The sequence below is a fragment of the Clytia hemisphaerica genome, unplaced genomic scaffold (assembly GCF_902728285.1).
Source record: "Clytia hemisphaerica strain Z4C2 unplaced genomic scaffold, Clytia hemisphaerica genome assembly, whole genome shotgun sequence".
Lineage (NCBI taxonomy): Eukaryota > Metazoa > Cnidaria > Hydrozoa > Leptothecata > Clytiidae > Clytia > Clytia hemisphaerica.
Window position 1 is genome coordinate 137,560 of NW_027103918.1, and position 21,645 is coordinate 159,204.

Below are 21,645 nucleotides of genomic sequence, written 5' to 3' on the forward strand. Positions count from 1 at the left end.
GTCAGGGCTGGGGTCGCTTAGCATTTAACGGATTCTAGCTCGTTTTTCTTTCTGTACCAACCAAACAGTACAGCGTGTGAATACACTTCATTAATTAAAAATGTTTGATAATAAAATAGAACATATTGCACGGCTTGCCACGTTTCAATACACATAAGCATAGATCCACGGGGGGGGGCACTCAAGGTAAACGACCTACCGTACGTGCGGCCCTTTTTTCCAAGCTTCCCAAAGTACACTGTAAGGGTGGAAATGAGCAAAAATGAGAATAAGTGCACTCTAAGGGTTTAAAATTTGGTCAAAGCCAGTCCGGCTTTTAGAATTTCATCTGAACAAGTGTCATGTTTTAACACTGGGTAAATTTTGGAACATCAAATATGTCCATCCCTATCAGGATCTGTTCTAGAACATGTTGACCAAGAAAAAGATCTAGGAGTGATAATCGATAGTGACCTGACCTTTGAAGCCCATATATTCAGTAAAATCAAGAAAGCTAACTCTATCGTTGGCTTGATTAGCAGGAGCTTCGAATTTCTCTCACCAGATATGTTTCGAACGCTTTTCATTGCATTTGTCAGACCCCATTTGGAATATGCACATGTAGTATGGTCTCCAAGGCTAATCAAACATATCAATGCAATCGAGGGCGTCCAACGAAGAGCTACAAGGCTAGTTAGTTGCTATAGAAACTACTCATACGAAGATCGGCTACGACTCATCAATCTACCTAGCCTAAAGACCAGGCGGCAAGTTGGTGATATGGTGGAAGTTTTCAAGAACCTCCACATTTATGACGAGTCTATAAGATCAGAGAAATTTACTCCTCGAACACGACCACGACGTCAGCATGATTACGAGCTTCAAAGGAACTTTGCTAATGACGGTATGAGAGGCTACCAAAGCAACTCTCTTTTTTACAGAAGTGTGAAACCTTGGAATGATCTAGAAGAAGATATTGTTGAGGCACCATCCTTACAAGTCTTCAAAGTGCGTTTGATAAAAGAAAGGGAGAAAAAACTTTATAAAATGTAAAATGAAAAGTTCTGTTTCGTAGGAGGTCAATAGACGTGCGAAATATATTGCTATAAAAAAAAAAAAATTAAAAAAAAAATAAAAAAAATAAAAAATTAGGTTCCCACTTAGGTTCCCCCATCCCACTTTTCCGGTGTTCATTTAGGTTCCCACTTAGGTTCCCCCGTCCCACTTTTCCGGTGTTCATTTAGGTTCCCACTTAGGTTCCCCCATCCCACTTTTCCGGTGTTCATTTAGGTTCCCACTTAGGTTCCCCCATCCCACTTTTCAGGTGTTCATTTAGGTTCCCACTTTAGGTTCCCAGGTTCCCCCATCCCACTTATCCGGTATGCCGCTTAATTTGGCCATGATAGCCAAATTAAGCCGATTTAAGTTCTACATGCAGCGCGCCATTTTTTGTCTGAAAAACGAAAAAAAATTAGTATCATAATATATTGTTGTTATCGTGGGCTTTGAAAGTATAGTTTTTTGGTTTTGCTGATCTTAAAGATATGTTATTAAGATATTTCATTTACACTTGATAGATTATTGATTAAATATTTAAAATGAGGAAGGTCTATTTTACGTTTTTTACATATTATAGCTGACAAGGTTGTTTATAAAATCTAAAAGTGTACAAAACAAGTTTATTATGAAGATAAAAATAGATAGATAAAACATGTTTCAAAAGTAAAGCTTGGATTACGTTTGTTTACATTAATCTTGAAATAATTTCGACTGTACTGCTGTATATATATAAACATAATTTTGCTGAAACAGCATAATATTTAAAAACTGAATATTTTCTCAGTCCGCTCAAATTTTACCCAAAAAACATTCGGAACTTATTCAAATAAATAAGAATTTGACATTTTAAGCTTAATATTGACGCGGATTTTAAAATCCAAGTCAAAAATTGGAATTTTGTTCCTTCCAGCCTAATTAGGCTACGATTTCTGGCTTAATTAAGCCATCGTATCCAAGTTAGGCCAGAATCAGCGAACATAGCCTAATTTGCAATAGTTCCTGACTGTTCAGAGTTCACTTAAAAAATTAAAACCTGGTCTATATGACGTAGTAAGTGAAGGAGGCATTTACCAACTCTTTCAATGTAGATAATGTAAATAGGGTTTTAAAGAAAAAGGCGCGAAAGAGAAAGCTTGCTTCGAAACCGGGAAATAAATTAGAAAATGGCGGAGCATGATGAGAAAGTGAAAGTCTTCATGTCAAGTTATGTCCTTGCAAAAATATTATCCTTAGCTTCAAAAGCTGATTCAAAAGAGGTAATGTCGATTTTTAGCTTTCATTTTATTAACAGAAGATTCCTGATAATAGCATGATAGGTCACAAAAAAGTATGTTTTCATTAAAAAAAAAGATAAGAAAGTTTTGAGAATATTTTTATTTCTATTTTTTGTTTATATTTTTTAATAAAGAAGTGGGAGATATACTCAGGTTTTAATAATTAAAATCTCCAGCATCAAATTAAAGCACAGTCAGGAGTTTTTGCCTTTTTAGACTGGGATCAAAAATAGCTATTGTATACCATAGTCCAGCCAGACCCCCGCGCTCGATAGGATCGATCATCGGAACAGCTCGATGACGGATCGATATGTGATCGATGGATTACTTAACGATCCGGATAGGAGATCGATGGAAGATTCAGCCATTAAAAAGTCTTGAGTATCGATCCTTCGTTGATCCATTATCGAGCTAGTATTTCAATCGAGTATATCAATTCGTCATCGATCGTTAATCGATTCGTCATCGATCGTTAATCGATTTGTCATCGATCGTTAATCGATTTGTTATCGATCGTAAATCGAGATCGATGAAAGATCGATGATAGATCGATAAATAATCGATAACTAATCATAAGCTTAAAAAAATCTTGAGTATCGATCCTCTATCGATCTCCTATCCGGATCGTTAAGTAATCCATCGATCACATATCGATCCGTCATCGAGCCGTTCCGATGATCGATCCTATCGAGCGCGGGGGTCTGGCATAGTTGGTCTAAGGACTAATAAGGCGGCAATCACAACCAGACCAGACGGTGTCAATCGAACAACTTCGAACACAAATCGCAATCGAACCAATCGAACGTAATCGAACGCGATCGAATAATTGCGATTCGATTGTCGAACGTAATCGAATCTCAATCGAACGGCCGATTCCTGGGTAATATTCGATTGTGTTCGATTGCGTTCGAGTAAGGATAGATTGGTTCGATTGATAGTTGACTATGTTCGATTGGTTCGATTGATTGTCAATTAACATTGGATTAATCTTTGATTTCGTCGATGAGTTTGATTGCGATTAAATTAAATTGGATCACTCTGTTAGAGCTTTTTAGCGTGGTCGGCCGAGCGCTTCAGTACCATACATACCAAAGCGAATAAAATCTAATACAATTGAATCAATCGAACGTAATCGAATACAATTGAACGTAATCGAAGCAATCGAACAGCAAATCCTGGGTAATATTCGATTGCGATTCGATTGCGTTCGACAATCGAATTGCAAGTATTCGATTGCGTTCAATTGCGTTCGATTGATTCGGCGTTCGATTCGTTCGATTGACACCGTCTGGTCACAAATATCTTCGTTTCACGTCGCCCGACTGACTCTCGAAAGTTGAGTAGAATTGAGTCGGTGAGTCGGTAAATTTGTCAGACTTTTTCTGTCAATGACCTTTCCTTCGTTCAAAGATTTTATTCATTTTGACTTTGTTTATCATTACATATACATGCGCCATTTATTTGGGGTCGAAGGTCACAGTGTTCAAAGGTCATAATTTTAAACCACCCATTACACGCGGTTGTTTTGGCTGCTGGCTGGTTGGCAGTTTCCTCCAAGAATGTACTCCAAAAATGGATGGAAAAATGCAAACCCAAAAATTTTTACGTCCGAGGCCAAAAAAAAAAAGTCTTGTTTCCGGAAATCGGCCGGGTGAACTTTTTTTTGGAAAAAATATATCTCACCCGGCCGCAAATAGAAAAAAACAGCGAGCTCGTCGCAATAAAAAGGAAGGACAAATTTCTGAAGAAAAATTATCAACCAATTAGTATTTTACCAGCTTTTTCTAAAATTTATGAGAGAATAATGCATGACCAACTTTCTTTCTTACTTCGATGACATTTTCGATTCAAGACTCTGTGGCTTTAGAGCTAAACACAGCACCCAGCATGCATTAATTCAAATGATTGGACAAAAGCATCAAAGTCTTGATGGGTCCGGAAAGGTGGGGGCAGTTTTAATGGACCTATCAAAGGCTTTTGATTGCATTGACCATAAACTCCTGGTTGCAAAGCTCAGAGCCTATGGACTCGATACAAAGAGTCTTGAACTTTTGAAATGTTATCTAAGTAATCGCTATCAGAGAACAAAAATCGGCTCCGAATATAGCGAATGGTTGGAAATCACTCTAGGTGTTCCTCAAGGCTCAATACTCGGGCCTCTTTTATTCAATATTTTTATAAATGATTTGTTTCTCTTTATTGTAAAAGCCAGCTTGCAATTTTGCCGATGATAATACTTTACACTCTTGTGCGGACACTCTTGAAGAGGTCATCTCAAATCTTGAGTTTGACCTAGAAGCAATCTTAGACTGGTTTTCAAACAACTACCTTGCCGCAAATCCCGGAAAGTTTCAAATGTTGGTTTTAGGAAATCGAAATGTTCCTGTAGAAATTACTGTTAGAAATATAACTATCAAATCTACGAACTCTGTTGAGCTCCTTGGTATCACCATTGACAATAATCTTTCTTTTGATATTCATATCAACCAACTTTGTTCTAAAGCTAGATCAAGAGTATGGAGCTTAAACAGAATTCGTATGTATCTAACTTTTGATCAACGAAAGTTGATTTTCAACTCTTATATCATGTCAATATTTAATTATGCACCAATAATCTGGATGTTTTGTAATAAAACTACATACCAAGAAATCACGAAAGTTCACAAACGGGCTTTAAGAATATTACTCTGTGATTTTAGAAATGATTATGAAGTATTGTTTCAAAACGCCGAATGTAAAACTGTGCATGAAATTCATCTTTGCTTTTTACTATGTGAGGTTTATAAATCTGAGAACAAATTGAATCCAAAGTTCATGCAACAAATTTACGTAACAAAGAAAATCAAATTCAACTTCCGAAACAAAATCTTAATGTCAATACCTCAGGCAAGCTCTGTTCGTTTTGGAATTCAATCCTTTTTATTTCGAGGAAGCCTGCTCTGGAATCAAATTCCTGAAAATATTAAGCTCAAATCCTCTATTGAATCTTTTAAATCCTCACTGAAAGAAAAATTAAATCTTAAAAATATTTGTCTTTGTAAAATATGTGTACATAAAATTTTTTTTTTTAATTTATCATTCTATACTATATTATTGTATTCTATATAGTTGGTATTAATTAGTATTTAATTATAACTATGTCAGACCAATGTTAAATAAATTGGAAAAAAAAAAAAAAAGATACATAAAAAGTTTATTTTCCATTTTACGATTTTATGATCCATTTAACGATTGTATTCAAAGATTTAGGTATGTCATTCCATTCCATTCTTAGCTTCAGCCGCCATCTTTCAGTCTATGCTTAAACTCCTTTATCAAGATTACGGGATTTGGAGTGCAAGTAACTTTCATTTCCCAGCAGTATAGACAGTTTAGTCACACTAGGAAATCAAGCTTTCAGAAAAAACAACATCAGTCATCTAGGGTCAAGCTGGAGTTTTTACAAGCTCTTATTTGATTTGGTTGGTCGTTAAGATGTAATAAAAGAATCTTATTACTTTTTCTAAAGAACGCGTCATCTCTATCACTTCAAATGACCAATTAGTGAAGTATCTTGTAAAAACTCCAGCTCATCCCGTCATCTACAGGATGTATTTGCAACAACAACGATGAGAGTTACCTGAATCAAGTTCAAGTTCCCAAGACAATTAATTAAAACTTGAAAACTTAAAAGGAGACAAAATGACCAATTGCGAACGTGCAGGAGCCAGAATATCAACCAACCAAATTTTGTCATTCAATTCCCGAGACAGCGCTTCGATTTCTAAGGCCTTGTTTATACGCTAAAGTAAAAATAATTCCGCACATGTAAATGGGTCAGTGATTGAGGTCCGGTAAAATTTCCGGCAAATAGCCTATCCGGTGGTGAGTGGATCTAGGTGGGTTCTGTCTCCCCCGTAGATCTTTTTCTTGGGAAGTTGATCTTCAAATTAGTTTTTAAGGTTGGCTTGGCTCAAATTTTTTCATCTACGGCTCAAATTTTAGGCAATTTCTCATGGTTTTCGAATATGTTAATTTCATTAAAAAGCGCTGGGTTATTTTTTCATGAATCCCTTTAGAAGTTTTGCGGCACATATTTTTGCTTGCGAGTCAAGTAAACGATATAGCGCTTTTGCAGCATTAATCTTTGATACGCATTTTGGCGGGAGGCTAGTGTGACTAACTGATGGACTTAAACTTGTACCACCAACTGCTCTAATATGGGACTATCTGACAAAACATGGGACGGCAATTCGGTCACCATTTCACCGAACCTCCAAAGTCATTTGATTTGAGTCAATGAACAGCCTATTGGAAAATACACAATTTCTCTTTCGCACCGAGTAGGCTTTTAAATCGAAATATTAAAGTTGTTCCGTAGTGGAGCACACACGAGTTATTGTGACATGTTATGACAGAAAGTATGATTGATAAACTTGATGGAGTTATCAAACAAATTTGTTGTCAAGGCCAGAATATCAACAGTCCCATGTTTCGACCAATTGTCCCAAGTTTGAGCAGTTGACGGTATATCAAAATTATGGGATTTCGAGTACAACCGATTTTACTTTCGTTTTGAGTGGTTTCATTTTCGATTTCAAGCCAACATCTTAGTAACGGGGTGCTTACCCATAGTTACAGGGGTTTGTGCAAAAAACTAAACATAGAAAATTTTCCAAATCCCCCATTTCCATTAATGTAAATGAAAAATGAAACTTTTCTATGTTTCACTTTTTTCCACCAATTCTTCAAAATGAAAATATTTAAGATTTTAAGTTCTTCTTTTATTCAATGATTTTTTACGGCACTTTGTTGACAATCTAACTCTCGCATCAAATTCCCGCTTTCTTCAGTAAATTGAAGATGAGAAAAAACCTAAGCCATGGTTCACGGATTGAAATGAATATATGAATTGTGGGATTCTACAGCCGCCCGTCGTGCAAGGTACTGAAAGGCTACGGGTGCCAAAAAGAAGGGCCGTTTGAAATGCGACAACCTCATTGGTGGAAATTTGATAAACAGCTGCTGTGAAGGAGCGCTGGGAAGCAATCAGTAGAAGAAACCACTTTCGTTTTTGTTGTAAATTTCAATATAAACTTCTCTCACAGTGATTACTTGCCAATATGTTGTGTCAACTTGTCAGCATTGTATTGTTGTATAGGGAAAAATAAAAGAGGTAAGGCTAGCCTAGTTTTTAATCCTGATATAGGAGTTTAAGCTTACATTGTCTTTAGTTCAATTATTGATTACACACAAGAAATCAATTTCAAAATATACTGGAGATAATACCCAATCTTTCCTTATGAGTTTGCAGGACAGTTAGTAACACTTAGCGTATCGCCGAAATGAGTATCAAAGATTAATGCTACGAAAGTGCTAAATTGTTTGGAATCATAATCTTGTCTCCATGTTACTGAGATGCTGTTTTAGAGCTTTAGAGCTAGCCTGATTGGTTGAAATTAAAAAAGAAATCTTTCCGATGGAGCAACTTACGGAAGACACTTGAGAAGAAGAGACCACTTTCGTTTTTATTGCAGATTTCAATACAAATATTGCATGGGAATACTTCTGTCAATGTGTATTATGTGTCAACTGTGTAAGCATTGTATTGTTGGAATATTTTTTATTTTTTATTTTTTGATTTATTTAATGTTGGTCTGACATAGTTATAGTAAAATACTAATTAATACCAACTGTAGAGAATACGCAATACTATAATAAAGAATATATAAGATAAAAAATTTTTACATACATATTTTACAAAGACAAATATTTGTAAGGTTTATTTCTTTCAGCGAGGATTTGAAAGAAACGATTGATGGTTTGAGCTTAATTTTTTCTGGGATTTGATTCCAGATCAGGCTTCCTCAGAATAAAAAGGATTGATTCCAAAACGTTGAGACTTAGCCTTAGGTATTGTCATCAAAACTTTGTTTCGGAAGTTAAATTTTATTTCCTTCGTTATATAGATTTGTTGCATGATCTTTGGATTTAATTTATTTTCGGATTTGTACACCTCACAAAGTAGAAAGCAAAGCTGAATTTCATGAACCGTTTTACATTTGGCGTTTTGCAATAAAACCCTCATAGTCATTTCTGAAATCACAAAGTAATTTTCTCAATGCCCGTTTATGGACTTTGGTGATTTCTTCATATGTAGTTTTATTACAAAACATCCAAATTATTGGTGCATAGTTAAATGTTGACATGATGTAAGCGTTAAATATCAACTTTCGTTGGTCAAAATTTAGATAATTGCGAATTCTGTTCAGGCTCCAGACTCTTGACCTAGCTTTAGAGTAAAGATCATTGATATGTAATTCGAAAAAGAGATTGTTATCAATGGTAATACTGAGGAGCTCAACAGAATTCGTAGATTTTATAGTTAAATTTCTGACAGTGATTTCTATAGGAATATTCCGATTTCCTAAAACTAGCATTTGAAATTTACCAGGATTTGCAGCAAGGTAGTTGTTTAGAAACCAGTCAAAGATTATTTCCAGGTCAAACTCAAGATTCGAGATGACTTCTGCAAGACTTTCAGCACACGAGTGTAAGGTATTAACATCGGCAAAATTGCAAATGCTAGCTTTCACAATAAAAAGAAATAAATCATTTATGAAAATATTAAATAAAAGAGGCATGAGAATCGAGCCTTGTGGAGCACCTAGAGTGATCTCTTGCCATTCGCTGTATTCAGCGCCGATTTTTGTTCTCTGATAGCGATTACTTAGATAACATTTCAAAAGTTCAAGACTCTTTGTATCAATTGCGTAGGCTCTGAGCTTTGTAACCAGAAGTTTGTGATCAACGCAATCGAAAGCCTTCGATAGGTCCATCAAAACTGCCCCCACTTTTCTAGACCCATCAAGACTTTGATGCCATTGACCAATCATTTGTATTAATGCATGCTGAGTGCTGTGTTTAGCTCTAAACCCGCAGAGTCTTGAATCGAAAATGTCATCGAAGTAGGAAGAGTGTTGGTTATGCATTATTCTCTCATAAATTTTAGAAAAAGCTGGTAAAATACTAATTGGTCGATAATTTTTCTTCAGAAACTTATCTTCCTTTTTGTAAACAGGAGTAACCCTTGCCTTCTTAAGACTTTGGGGGAATTTGGATGAATTGAAAGCAAGGTTTATGAGTTTCGATAATGGTTCTGACAGGATATCAGAAAGCATTTTTATTAATTTCACTGAGAAAGGACCGCTGACAGATTTATCTTGATTTAGCTTGAGTATGACACGATGTATGTCTTCAGGCTTTACATCACTGAAGGAAAAAGATTTGTTTTTAGACATGGATTCAGTGATGCGTATAATACTTGGATGGTTCGACAGCGAATCTCAAGATCTGTGGGAAGATTTACAAAAAAGTTGTTAAAATTTTTAGCGATGGTGGCTTCATCGTCTATCAGTTTTGAATTTTCAAGCAAAAAGATTTTTTCATGATTTTGGATCTTTTCAGAAAATTAGGGCTTCACTGATTTCCAAAAGCTTTGCGATGTCCCTAAATCATGATATACTTTCTTTTTGCTTTCCTATTTAAATTTACAACAAGATTTCTTTGTTTGCGATATAAAGTTTTTATAATGTGTGTTTCCGTTCGCTGTTGCTTTGTTTTTGTAGAAGGTGCGGGAAAGAGAAAATAAGTAAGTCTTGCCTAGCCTAATTGTCAGCTGCCAGGGGGTGTTAAAAGAATATGACATCTTATTTATATCAAAAACAAAACACACGGTTTTTTCCAAGCTGCCTTGTACGTTTCCTTATTGTCAAGTAATTTTGTCATTATGTTTACATGTCAATACTTTGAAGAGAAGTAATACTGATTTAGTTGGTCTGTAAAATGGAATCTATGCACGTTTCCTTCCAGTGATGCCAATTACCAATTACCCAATTTCACAGTACGTTCTTTAAAAGGTAGTAGCCTGTTGGAATCTGAAAACACTGATTTTTACTTCAACAGGTGTTCTAGAGGAGAAAAACTTTAATGTTATATGGAAAAATAAATATTTATTTTAAGTTTAATACCTCTATACCTAAAATAAAATCTCTAGCACCAAAAGATAAAAAGTTCATATGACAATCCTGTAAGCATGAAACAGCCTGTAGTATGTTTTCACTTTTGAAGAATTGCAATAGGTCGCGGTTATAGTATTATTATCCGTAAGGCCCGAAAGTTACCATAGTGAAGGCAAATTGGAATAGAAAATAGTAGGTTGATTTATACTTTTTTATAGTTCTTTATTTGTTGAATTATTCAACCAAAAATTTTCTCTTTGCGGCTCTGCGATGGTAAAACAGTCCTTCTTAGAAGTTTTCTGACATCAAGTGCACACTTTTTATTATCTAAGCGATATTAAAGAGGGGTCATCGACTTCTGAAACCCAAAAACTGGAAGAATTCAAGAAATTTGAGAATTAAGCAAAAAAAGAAAACCATTTCATCGAGACTGAATTTTTTCTAGAAAAAAGATTTATAATGGAATACTATGAACAGACAAAGCGCTGCAACCAAATTGAGCTAGAATTTATGATTTATCCTCCATCTCAGTTCGTAATGCTGGTGACCCATAGCTGCGTAGGTGGCACCTAACTGAGGCTATTTCTAGGGATCAGTTTCAATGGAACCTCTAGTACCATCCCCCTTTGCAGGGTAGGGTCATGTAAAATATTCTTTGTTCAGTGATTTATTTTTAGCTAAAAAAAGCTTGTAAACGATATTACATAAAGTAACCTATAGTCATGCAAGGTCGAAGGAGGACTGATAAGGGTTTATAAAGATAAAGATATTAAAGATCCAAGACCCTCACCTATATGCAGGGGTCAAAAACGATGTTTCAGTCTTTTCTACCAGTATACATAATTTGACTACAATCAACCACACAGTTTTTTAATAATATATACTCAGATTGTTGGGCAACCTATTAGAATGAGGTAGCTTGAATCAGCCATAATCAGCTAGCAATTTCCCATGATCATTTAAAGTAAATGTAAATTCTTTTTGTTATTTATAGGAAGGTCTTTTGCAAGGATGCTCAAAAGATTGCAAGGTCAGCAAAATAACAGATTCTTATCACGATGACGACTTTGTTAAAACCGAGATGAGTAAGTTAATCTACTACAAATTTTAAGATTTTCACCTTTCACTTTTCAAGTACACGATTTGTTTTATAAGAATAGTGTACTTTGGATGAGGGTTAAATATTCTTAAGAAAGTGCCAAAATTGAGGGTGAATGTATTTTTACTTTTTTAGACTTGACTTTTTTACAAACATGAGAACAGGGGGGGGTCAACATTTATAATACCAACCCATAGCCCAAAAACCTGACTTTTGACCTTTTGAGCTAAGTTAACACCACCACCCCAAAATTGGTATCGATACCAACTTGAAAATCATAATTTACAGAAAAAAGGGGGACCCACCCCCTTAATTTGGTATCGATACCAACATGCCTTTTTGAATTTGACAAAATATCATGGGACCCACCCCCTAATTTAGTACCAATACCAATCTGACAAATTTGAGTTTAAAGCTGTTTAAAAGGGAACCCACCCCCTCCCACACAAACAGGGTACTAAGAGAAACTTCAAACAAACTCATTTTTGAAATACTCTTTCTTCAACACAACAAAAAAAATGTCATATATGCTAAAATAGAAAATGACTGAAAACTGACAATATAATAAAAACAAACCCAATGAAGCTAGCAAAATCAATCTGAATCAATATTATCTGAATATAATTGATGTGCAAAAACTAGAAGAAGCTATTATTAGTACATAATTTTAGAACAGAATAGATTCACTCATTACCAAATGCTATCACAGAAAAAATGCTTTTGCTTCAAGCTTGATCAAAAATAAAACTTGAAAATATCGAAAAAGTCCAAAATAAACAAACTTCAAAGTCATTTAAACTTATTACTCATTTACAGTCATTATACTCAAAATCTAAAACAAATCCAATTGAAACCTGTTTAGACTGATTATGTACCCCGGGGTATTTTCTAGCTATAAGGGCAAAAATTAGGAAAGTTTGGCTGTCATTTTGATATGGATACCAACTTTATGAATCATATTATGTAAAAAAAGGGGTACCCACCCCCTATTTTGGTATCAATACCAACTGAGGATAACTCTTTTTTCTAAAAAAAGGGGGACCCACCCCCATCAATACCAACTTGACTTTTCAAACTTTTAAAGGAAAAAAGACACCACCACCCATCTATGGGTCTGGTATCTGGATGTTGACCCCCCCCTGATGAGAACTGATCAATTTGAGTTTTGGACTTTTGAGTGAACATTTGGGTTTTAAAATAACATTTCTGCCTCAAAGCTTAAATCTATCTTTACCAAAGGAAGCAGCTTTTTTCTGTTAACCAAATACAAAATGACTATATTCTTATCAAATTCTGTGAAATTCATCCTAGAGGGTATTCTTAGGGTATTCTTAAGATTTGGCCAATTTTCACCCTGATATTCTTATAGAAGATATTCTTATAAAAAAAGCGTGTATCAAAACTCATTTAATGCAAACCACTATCCGTTTTTTTTTTAAATACCATTTTACTTTGAAGAAAAAGGCCTTCCTTCTCTTAAACGCTCACCTCAAATGAACAAGAAAAATGATTCAAAATATACATCCTTTATTAAATAAATTCCCTTTCGAAAAAATGGTGCATCGAGGACAGAGATCTTTATTGGAGACTGTACTTGTTGTTCTGGCAAGAGTGTTGCAATCGTAACAGTTTTCTTACAATTTTACTTTAAAACAAGAGAATATTCACTAAAATCCTGGAAAACCTAAGGTGTGACTTTTGACTTGAATAAATGAAATGTATCTTCTTCTTCCCAACCCCTAATAAATGTCTCTCATGAAAAACTAAAAAATCAGGAGTTATTTGGTGTCATAACTCGAAAAGGCTTTAAATTGCTTTAATTGTTTTATTCACTTCCATTTTAGCTATCCAGACTGTTACAAGGTCTAATAAAACATTCAGGTAAAGAATATCGTACACGTTTTTCTATAATAACAAACTGTATAAGAACATGAGGCTTTGATGGCCAAAATATTAAGAACAAGTTAAGAATACTTTAAGGCTTTGCGGACTCCAAAACACCTATTTTCTTAGGAAAACGGGCGAAAATACTCACAAAATGGTGAAATAAAGAACATGCTAAGAACATTTTTAGGCTTAAAACTCGAAAAGTTAAGAATGGCTTCAAAGATTTTGGATGTTCTTATAAAAAAAAACGTGTATCTTATTTCATGATAAAAAAACGTACTGAAAAATGGCTAATTTCTTGCGGATATTTGAGGGGGTAGTCAAAAAGCATAAATTTATAACTATGATTTTGAATTTGAAACACATTACTTTTTTTTGAAAAAAGTTTTGAGTCAAGTATACTCCTGAAATTTACGAAAATCTCTGCAAATAAAAAATACTAAGTACGTTTACCTTATAGCGGTTAAAAAGTTCAATTCAATTCCGAATAAATTTTTCTTTCTCTATTTCAGTTTTTATGACTCTTTTGGAAAGATTGATGCTGGTAGATTTCAAAAGCGGTATACTGAGGCACAAGTAAGTGAGCAATGTATAAATTCACATTATGGACATAATTCTGAAATTTATAATTTTTAGTTGACTAAATTAAGGTTTCTTTTATCTAAGAGTTTTATGGCACTTCAACTCCCCAAATCTTCAGTACTTCTGAAATTCATATTCTCAACCGACTATTAGTTATCATGAATATTCAAATGGTTTATTATGAACACATTTCTAAAATGGCGAGAATAGGACCATTGAGTTTCAAGCCCGAAGGGCTAGAGGTCAATCTCTTTGGTAGGATTTGAAGCCAACAAATCCTACCAAAGTTGCGCGGCCTTGAGCGACCCGCCTGGTTTTTACACAAATGACAGATTGAAACTAAAATTTACCGCTTAATTTCGAAAAATATATCACTCGAAAACAAAGGAATTGCTAGATTCAATCCGTCATCAAAAATACGGCGCATATTTTAAGGCTTCAATTTTTCTTGCCTGAGAAAGGTTAGAGATTGACCTCTAGCCCTTCGGGCTTGAAACTCAATGAATAGGACCAGAGTTAATTACTTTTTAAAGGTATGGACCACCCTTAATCATGTATGATGTCAAAATATCCACGTTATCCTCAAATTTATATATTTGTTTGTTCTTGTCCATCGGGACTGGCATCACATGAAAAAAAATACTATCGATAGAGTTTTGTCTCAGTATTGTATTTGTCCAGAAATAGCTCAAAATTTAAACTGTAATTTCAAAGTGAAACTTTTATTAGGATTTAGAGACGATGTTATCGTCCGTTACAGTGATAGTAAAGGCCGGAAGATACGGCGGTATGGTGTTATGGGGGTATACGGAAAAAAATTGGTGGGAGAGTTTTGAAGAAAAAGACGATACGATAAGACTGGGAAACTTCTACCGGCTGTAAACTCTTATCGGCAACAAAGCCCGTTTGTGAATTTTCTTCGGCTTTGGGCCTATTTCTTAGATAGTGATTTGTTCTTAGACTATATCATAGTCTAACTAGGACCATGTTAAAGTTTCTTATTGATTAGATATGTCGTCGTGGGAAAGATAAGATGGCTCCCTCCGGACAAATTTTACATGTTTTATCTGGTTTTATTTGTATCTTAGAATTCAATAGGATGGTATGTGATACGCCCTCGAACCAAACCTTTTTTATCACTTCGTGAAAAAATTGTTATAAAGAATTTGTTGAATTCAAAGCTTTACAATTGCGAACGTAAGTTATACCAATTTTTATGTTTCTTTTCTTTGAAGGTGATGTACAGTAGTACAAAATGTACTTAGCTCAAGAGTAATCAATATCAACTGAATTTAGAATCTTGTTAATAAGAAGGTGTGTGTGTCACTTTTCGCCTCTGGTCATCTTATCATTACAAGAAGTCCAAGGACTCCCCTTCACTCGCCAGATGAAATCTTTATTTTTTCCCTTCCTCTCTTCATTTCTTTTCTTTGCGATTTCGTACCTTTTCTCTGCTGTTCATTTGTCCCGTTCTTGATCTTGTGAAATCTTCAGTCATACTTCACCGACAGGTCGACAATGGTCACGAAACTTGCAGAAGCGTGCTATATAATCAGATATAATACTAATAATTATAGTACAGACTTTAACGAAGAACTCTTTTTTACTAAAAATATGAATGATAGCGTTGATGAGTTGATAACATTTGCCAGACTGAATGTTGATGTTGGGTTTTATATTTTTCTTTCTTTCAGGTCTCGTCTTTTTACTGGTCACCACTTCAATGGAAGAAAACATGGCTACTTTCAATTTCAATTATAAATTTTATATGTGTGAAAAAGACAAGTAAGTTGCGTTTATTGTGCTGGTATGAAGATTGTTTTCCGGCTCTACGGTCACTATGCTCTACTCTCTCTCACTTGTAAATCATAAAACCAACTTATACCGACTTTTTTTTCGTATCGTCATTTTTAGACTTCCAGTACCTTTTAAATGTTCCATAATCAACTTGGGAGATGAAAATACACAGCAAGATAAATATAAACAGCACTCACGCCTTTTATCTTCACAACAAGGCATTACGTCGTCTTTCAATGAAGTTTTGAAAGACAGGGAAAGGTTTGATTTTGAATGAATTGATATTTGTTTTAGACCTGTTTTCATATATTTTTACAAGAACATTTGGCATTTTTGAAGCCTTGGGATATTGTTAAACTTTTTGAGATTTAAAAACCTTGAAATTTTTTTTATACGATAAGATCACTTTTAACATGTTTACCGCCATCAAAGAAGCGCTAATAATGCGTATTTCTTGGCAGTGAAATATTTCCTCAAAAGAGACTCTTCCGCGAAATTAAGTCTTAATTAAGACTTATTTTGTTTGTTTATTTTAGTCCAGCCGTAGAGTTTGTTTTCACATTTTCCGAATGATAACAATCGAATCATATTTTAGAGTTTTAAGGTGGGCCATAAGGTAGGCCATAGGGTAGGCCATGGCCGGGCCACAGTAGAGGTAGGTCATGTTTTCGACTGACCCTAAAAAAAGTATATCTGATTTTTTTCAGTTTAACTTTTGATCATTTGAATAATCACAACCTCTTTTCTCTTCAACTTTTGCTTGAAAAATATCGAAGAGCTTGACAATATTTGTTATTTTCGTCTTAAATACTGATAAATTTATCTTGATCTGTCAAAAGAAAGGCTTTGCAGTTGAAGTTGGTATATTTTTACATGCCATGCATGATATATCAATATTATTTTTCAGCTCCAAATTCTTCTCCAACACTGGTTCATCCGAACTTGTTGATAATTCATTTTCACTTTTCAAGAAAACTCTTCAATTGATGAAGGTAGGTGTTAATTATACTTATGTGTTAATGTCTATTTTTCTTTGTTCTGACGCCCGGACGCCCGGAAAGATGAAATTCCTGATTTACAAAACTGTAGAAACTTAAATGCAATGCTAAGCAACTGGGTTTACTGTCAATTAGGTCTAATGAGTTCTATTTAGCACTTTTCTAGTCTCTTAACTCGGTTTACTTTTTACCGGCGCATCTTTGAAATTTAAAAGAAATAATGCTCGTCCTCCGATTAGCATTAGCATTAGTTGTATTTTTAAATAGCAGAGGGTACTAAATGTTCCACTTTTTTACAATATCTGCTACTAGGTTGTATTTCTTATTGACTTATATTGGTTCTTACCCCTACCCTTCAACAAGGAAATTATGACGTTTCATTCGAGATATGTATCTTGAAATTGTTCTTACAAATTACGAAATTGAGAAAGATATTTCTTTGGCAGATTATTCCTTTTCGAAAAAGAAATTTCATTCATAAAACTAACGCTTTTGAATAAACACCTTATATTTATTTGATGAAATCTTTTTTGATTTCTTGATTTCATTTTTTTTCATCACAGACGGTAAAGAACGAAACTTCACAAGCTGTTCAAGATTATCAGAAACTACACAAAGAATTTCAACAACTCAAACAACAGAAAACTTGAAGACAGCATGATTGAAATAGTATAACTTTCTTTTGTCCAACACCGTGAAAAAAATGGTTTGGGATGAATATTCTGCGAACCTAAACCAAGAAATTCTGTTTAGTGCTCTGTTCTGTTTAATACTATAGATATTTAAATGCACTTTTTAGCAAACGTGAGATCTTGAAGAGGGAGGGTACCTTTGCTACAGTAAAGTTCGTTTTACTAGACTTTTCATCGATACCTTCTTTACTTGAAAGATATTTCCTTGTAATTGATACTATCGATGTGCTGTTGAAAATAGTAGATCCTAGAAGGCTATATGGGATTTCATTATATCGTTTGTATAATTTTGTAAAATGAAAAGATTTTTTATCGCATTTTTATGTGTATTTCTGTTTATTTTTTATTGTGTCCTGGACGATGAAAGACGTTACGTAGTTTAGACTAACTCTAGACTATTAAGCAAATTCAAACTTATTTATAAGAGTACAGTATGTAATGTAAAACCACGGAATTATTGTTTTTTCCAAGGGATTCTTTTGACTCAAGGAGAGCAATTTCTTAAGAAGCTATTAACGAAGTAGTATTGTTAGCATCGTAATTGTTTTCTCCAGGGGATTTTTTTGACTCAAGGAGAGCAATTTCTTAAGAAAGCATTAACGAAGTAGTATTGTTTAGCATCGTAATTGTTTTCTCCAGGGGATTTTTTTGACTCAAGGAGAGCAATTTCTTAAGAAAGCATTAACGAAGTAGTATTATTTAGCATCGTAATTGTTTTCTCCAGGGGATTTTTTTGACTCAAGGAGAGCAATTTCTTAAGAAAGTATTAACGAAGTAGTATTGTTAGTATCGTAATTGTTTTCTCCAAGGGATTTTTTTGACTCAAGGAGAGCAATTTCTTAAGAAAGCATTAACGAAGTAGTATTGTTTCGCATCGTAATTGTTTTCTCCAGGGGATTTTTTTGACTCAAGGAGAGCAATTTCTTAAGAAAGTATTAACGAAGTAGTATTGTTAGCATCCTAATTGTTTTCTCCAAAGGATTCTTTTGACTCAAGGAGAGCAATTTCTTAAGAAAGTATTAACGAAGTAGTTTATTGTTAGCATCGTAATTGTTTTCTCCAGGGGATTTTTTTGACTCAATGAGAGCAATTTCTTTTTTCTTATAAGAAGTTGAGAGCTAGGTTTATTTCCAGTCATATTGGAGCAATCTCATTCTAGTTTCTACGAATCAGTAGGTCTTCCTCGTAGATTTTTAACGGTTTCGTTTTTGAATTTAAGATACTAGATGTTGGTAGAGTATGTAATGAAATAATTTGTTAATGTGGGATCAGTTGAATGCTGTCACTCGAGCTAAGCTTTCGGCCCTCGTTCAATAACTTCATCGCGATAGTGGGCCAAATTGTACAACCGAGTTGAAGTCCTCGACTTCTCATTTTTGTAGTGTGTTGAGGCCTGTTGATGGTGAATTTGTAGTTAAGTTTAGTGGTGTATGTTAAAGTACGAAATAAGAATGCTTAACACAACATATGGGAGTATGTTTTTTTTTGCGTGTTGCTCGGCAACCGTATGTTTGTCTTTTATAGAGGCACGTCCTCTGGGTCAATCCTCTGGTATTTTTTATATTTTTATCGATGATTTTGCTGGAGTAACCTCGGGAGAGAAGGATCCTTATTAAAGACTAATTCTTTTTTTGAGATATTGCTGTCCGTTGTAAGTAGTCTTTATTTTATTGCCTAGGTATTGACCCGGGGGGGGGGTACTAGGTTTGCGAGGTGACGGGTATGTCCGAGCCGAAAATCGAAAATCGACCCTTTGAGAGACAAAATTTTGGTGATTTTGGGACCCTTTGAGAGACTTTTTCCTAAATTTTGGTCCATTTTTTCCAAATGTTGGTTTGATTTTCACCAAATTTGGTCACAATTTTTGGAAATCGTGACCCTTTGAGAGAGAAATTTTTGATTTTCGTGATTTTGGGACCCTTTCAGAGACTAACTTTTGAATTTGTACCCCTTTGAGAGACTTTTGAGGAATGAGAAAAGGTACCCTTATGGCTCGCACATGCCCGGCACCCATTTTGCCTAAGTACCCCCCCCCCCCGGGGGTATTGATAATATTGGTGTGTGGTGGGTGGTATGAAGAGTAGTGGAGGAGTATTTTGCATCGGTTGGTTTTGTGTAGAGTTTGCTTTTGAAACCTATTCCCATGTAAATTTTATTGTTAGATGTATGTTGTTCAAACGATTTAGAAAGTATATAGGCTCTTCAGAAAGAAAATGTCGTCCAGGAATCTTTTGTTAAAGCATATTTTGTTTTTGAAAAGCCTTGTAAGTATTTGTTCTTAGAACTTTCGCAGAAAAAGTGTTCCGTTGATGTCCCGTGGATTTGTTTGTATTTGTTTTATATATAATTTGTTACCCCGTGTTACCCTTTTTAGTAACAACGCTGGAAGGACTCTGATTTTGAAAAATGATTGATACTCCTGTTTCTAAGAAGTTCTCTATCTTTTTCTATTTGTACATTTGCTGGCCAAAAGTTTGAAAATAAATGCTAGAATACCTAGCGGATACATTTATGAAACAAAAGGCGCGAGAAAAACATCATTAGACAAGTAAAATCAAACAAATTGCTTATCACGGCGATCTCGCGCTTTACAAGATTAGCTTAATTAATGGAAGTTTAATTAAACTGATAATTTTTAATTTCTCAATCATGAAGTTTCTTTTCAATATTTTGATGGATAAATTAAATATTTTGATTTAATCTCAGCATTTTCGTTTTACAAATAGATTTGCCTACCATCTCAACCTAAAATCGAATGAATTGATGGAAAACTTGACCTTTAAATGAGGATTTCCTGTGATGTATATTCTCGGATGTATACTGTATACTCTGATGTATACTCTCGGAGGCTTTTTTTTAACCTTCAAAATCACAATCAATTTTCAGTTTTTTTAGAATCAGATTTCACAGTAACGAAGATCAACCTTCTTTCTTTCTTAATCTTTTTTTTCTTGTTAAACTTTTATCTGAATAAGGTCTAAATTTCGAGTTTTCTTCTTATAGGGTCAAATTTAAAAAGATTAACTTTCTGTTAATTGATCAATCAGGTTACCATTGAAGCGCAATTAAAAATAAGGGTAACTTAATAAATAGGGAACATGTTCTAAATTAGAAAGGAATGCTGACTCATTTGAAAAAGTTTCTTAATTTTACAGAACGTTTTCACAGCTATTAGAAAAGAGAAAATAATATGGAATAAGAGCACTTTGAACTTCCGAAGCGAGATCGCTGTGTATAACGACATTTTCAGTTGAGGGTATATTTCCAAAGTTTTTCCGAGAAGAGCTGAGATTGAAGTATATTAGACGTGAGTCTTGTTGCTCCACTGTGATATTAAAATCTTTTGGTGGCACGATGTAGCTTTTTTGAGCTTAAAGTTTGAAAATTTCCAATGTCGATATTCAATTTCTTACACAAAAATTGTTTTTGTATCGCCATAACAACATATTAGCAATTAAATAGATGAGTTTGACTCTCGGAGGAAACTTAAAGTCTCATTTGGAAATTGGATAAGCGCATGAGAAATACAATTAAAATACTACGAAAAATCATTTAATGGTTGAGGGAGAGAGAGTGAACAATAATGTCATTACTGCGGACAAGGCTTGTACATGAGAAATTGGCAAAAATCAGTCAGTTGTTATTCCAGTGTCTATGATAATAAAGGTTTTGTTTTTAAATAAAAGTGATATCGTTTGCTTACTCATCGATTTTAATTCACAAGCTTTTTCACGTCAGATTGACACGAATGTGGAGCAAGATTGGCCAGAAAGAGGAAAAGAAAAATATTTTTTTGCTTACATCATACATAATATAACAATAGGCAGACACTGTCCCGACATGAAATATGTGTCTGATATGAAACGGGAACACTTACTCTCGGGTACCTAATAGCTGGGGGGTTTGGAATAAGGGGGGGGGGGTTTGGAAAAAATCTCAAAACTTAATAAGTGGGGGGGGGGTTGGAATAAAAATGTCCTGGGTGGAAAATGTTTGAAAAGGAGGCTAATGCAGCATAATTAGGAAAAAAGAGCGAACTTTCAAAAACTTTATCCCAAAAATTAATAAGTGGGGGGGGGGTTGGAATAAGAATGTCCTGGGTGGTAAATTTTTTAGCGGGGGGACGGCTATTAGGTACCCGAGAGTATTACTCCAGGCGCTGGGGAAACTTTCGTATGCAAATCACTGCGTACAGTTGAAACCTTTTGATTCGTGTTATGTATAGTCTAAAGTTTCTAAAAAGTTTGATCCCGTTCCCGAGGGAACGCCCTTTTGGGC

General features: G+C 34.6%; 1 protein-coding gene across 1 annotated transcript; it reads left to right on the plus strand.

The window, feature by feature from the left end:
• The first annotated feature begins 2,133 nt into the window (after nt 1-2,133).
• Nucleotides 2,134-17,690, plus strand: LOC136809579 (BRCA1-A complex subunit Abraxas 1-like). The gene is made up of 9 exons (XM_067066115.1): nt 2,134-2,294; nt 11,307-11,397; nt 13,256-13,292; nt 13,811-13,874; nt 14,969-15,077; nt 15,575-15,665; nt 15,795-15,938; nt 16,585-16,669; nt 17,239-17,690. The coding sequence occupies exons 1-9, from the start codon at nt 2,202-2,204 to the stop codon at nt 17,323-17,325; spliced, it is 801 nt and encodes a 266-aa protein (XP_066922216.1). The 5' UTR covers nt 2,134-2,201; the 3' UTR covers nt 17,326-17,690.
• Nucleotides 17,691-21,645: the final 3,955 nt, after the last annotated feature.

Bases quoted from the DNA above. Each gene is read 5' to 3' on its own strand.
- LOC136809579 (XM_067066115.1), top strand. From the start codon at position 2,202: ATGGCGGAGCATGATGAGAAAGTGAAAGTCTTCATGTCAAGTTATGTC. The intron at 13,875-14,968 runs GTAAGTGAGCAA...TTTGTATCTTAG, and splicing joins AGCGGTATACTGAGGCACAA to AATTCAATAGGATGGTATGT. The intron at 15,666-15,794 runs GTAAGTTGCGTT...CGTCATTTTTAG, and splicing joins TATATGTGTGAAAAAGACAA to ACTTCCAGTACCTTTTAAAT.